The following is a 2,765-nucleotide window of genomic DNA, read 5'->3' as shown; positions in this document are numbered from 1 at the left end:
GCTAACTGAGATCTGAATCCAGAGGATATAATGTGATATAGGTCTTATCATCATGATGTTTGATGCATTTTGTTTTTACATCTATGCGTAAATATCATATTATATCATACTGTATCGTATCATATTGAACCACATTGTACCATATTGTATTGTATCGTAAAAATATGTAAAAAGGAGGATGCGAATGTTGGAGTCAGTGAATTTGCCTCAAAATTACTGTATAGTCCAATGTATAAACTTAATGTTAGTGAATTGGCTAAATTATAAAATGAAACTGCTGTTTTGTGGCTAGTGTGCTCTCTGTATAATTGAAACACTGAACACTGGAATTATACTCAAATATTTCATATGATTTCACAGCACTAATTCCATCAGTACAGTCATGTCTCTGGTCTAGTTAAATACAAACTTTGAACCTTTGCACCTTTCAGTGGGAGTCGCTATCTTTCTCAATATAAAATGCATTGTCAAATGCCTTCTCACCTGCCCTGGTTGATGGTTGCGGGGTCAGCCCCTGAGCAGATATCCTCCATGACGAAGGGGTTCTTCTCACAGCTGACGTTGAGGGTGGTGTAGTTGGGTTTACACACAGTGAGAAAGTAGGGCGTTGGGTACCCTGTCATCAGTTGTAGGATGTCGGTGATGAGCGCCGTGGCACAAAGGCCGAATGCATGAACGCCTGAGGACAGAGGAGGATGTGATGTAAATGTTGGGAAACAAGCTGAATGTGCACTGCAGGCAGTTGCATACACACTATATTGTTGTGTGTGTACTGTATAGGGTGAACATATGCAGGCAATGTAATTACTGGCTTTAAAGGGACCCCTAAATGAAAATGACATATTTTTCCCTTTTTTACTGAAGTGTTATTTATCCATCTGGATAGTTTTGCTGGGAATTGCTGAATTTTGGACATATATAAAGACGTCTTTCTTCTCTCCAGAATAATGGAACCGGATAACACAACTTGTGGTGCTCAAAGCGGCAAATAAATACATTTGAAAAACTCAACAGCAGTGTCTCTTTCCAGAAATCATGAACTGGTTACTCAAGATAAACCACAGACCTTGTCGTGAGCAGTTTCATGGTGGAACCATTTCTTTCTACCACCCACCAACCGTAGCCGTCTCAGTGGTGCTAGGTGAGCAAGCTAACATTACAGCAATGCCGAGGAGGACACCAATAATGTTTACATCCTGCGCTGCCATGAGTACGAGCCTCTTGTCAATGGATGTATTGAGAGAACTGATACAGCGTTGGAGGCGGCACTTTGTTTATTCTTATAAAAGATGCTCAGTGGTGCACGAAGTCAAAGAAATTACCTGGATGAATGCATATTGTGACGGTTTATCCCCCTCCATTAACTTGAACGGGGACTAATGATTTAATTGATTCTGTAATTTTCGTAGGTTGTCACACAGGAAAAAAAAAAATTTAGTTTTACAGCTGCTTCTTTCACAATGTAACCTTATGAGAAATAGTCTTTTTGGGCCAGTGAGGGTCACATGACGGATGCCATCGCTGAAAATACACGGTTTACTCTCGTCGATGAGTAGAGATGTATGCTTTCTTCTGCGTGGTGACAGGTAGAAAGAAAATAGTTCCTATAAGAAAATTCCTCACAACAAGGTAAATGGTAAATGGCAAATAGACTGTACTCTGCAAAGCCTATCAAACAGAAACTAACTCATTCATTCAGTTAAATTCACACACCAATGCACAGTATCTGGAGCAATTTGGGATTCAGTGTCTTGCTCTGTTGATTGTCTTTAGTAACCAGGTCATAATTTCTGGAAAAAGAAATTGCTTTTTCAAATTTTTGGCACTTTGAGCACCACAAGCAGAGTGCCATCTGGTTCCATTATATTGGAGAGAAGGCAGACATCTCTATTGCTGATATCTCCAAAACTCAGCAACTCATAGCCATACAATCTAGATGGATAAATTGCACTACAAGGAAGAGGAAATATATGTTTTAGATTTTGTGTGCATACACATTTATAAAAATACATTTTGTCTGAAGTGGTGTTTTATTGGAGAAGCTGTCTAAAATGTTTCTAAATGACAAGAAGCTGGAAAAAAAAAAATCAGTCAGTTACCATACTTTCAGGCCAGTGTATAGAAAGAAAAAAGGATCAGTGTACCAACGAAGCGGACAGCTCTGCGTATAAAGGAGTTGAAGTTGCAGCCAGCTGCATTTATGTTAGCCTCGGCCCCGATGCCACTCTTCCTCCGAGACAAACAGCAGAACAGGATGGCCTCTCCAATCATTATCTGTTAACACAACAACACACCTGTCATCCTATTTTTGTTGCTGAACTGATGTTTCTCTATGCAATTTAAAGCTGCAGTCAGTAATTTTTATTAAAAAAAATTTTTTTTGTCATATTTGCTGAAACTTTCACTATGTCCTGACAGTAGAATATGAGACAGATAATCTATGGAAAAATCTGGTTAGTCTGGCTTCTCTTAGTGCTAATGACATTTGCAAGAATCCACAAGGCCTGGACAGAAACAACCAATCAAGGCTGAGAAAGATATAAATATGCTTTGTGTTGGAGGCTTTAAGATAGTTGATAGTTGAGTCTCAATCTCAGCTATCTCCCCAAAGCATTTGTATTTGACACCCTGGGAATGTGACTCAACAATCAGCAATCTTTCTCGGCCAGAGGAACCTGATTTTTCCACATATGATCTTATGTACTACTATCAGGATATAGTTAAAGATATGACAAAAAATATTTTTATAAAAATCACCTACTGCA

The 2,765-nt window shown here is 38.8% G+C and overlaps 1 protein-coding gene across 1 annotated transcript in view; it reads right to left on the bottom strand.

Moving 5' to 3' along the window:
* Nucleotides 1-2,765, bottom strand: part of LOC118321806 (phospholipid phosphatase-related protein type 4) — a 24,426-nt gene that overhangs the window by 5,156 nt on the left and 16,505 nt on the right. The window contains exons 3-4 of the mRNA XM_035653326.1: nucleotides 2,145-2,274; nucleotides 484-679 (exon numbers count right to left, since the gene is read on the bottom strand). Of these exons, the coding sequence (XP_035509219.1) occupies nucleotides 484-679; nucleotides 2,145-2,274 (326 nt within the window). The remainder of the gene's footprint in view (nucleotides 1-483; nucleotides 680-2,144; nucleotides 2,275-2,765) is intronic.

Source organism: Morone saxatilis, unplaced genomic scaffold (assembly GCF_004916995.1).
Source record: "Morone saxatilis isolate NCDOM2014 unplaced genomic scaffold, NCSU_SB_2.0 Contig0, whole genome shotgun sequence".
NCBI lineage: Eukaryota > Metazoa > Chordata > Actinopteri > Moronidae > Morone > Morone saxatilis.
Note: the sequence above shows the minus strand (reverse complement) of the source record. Positions and strands in the feature narration are given on the sequence as shown.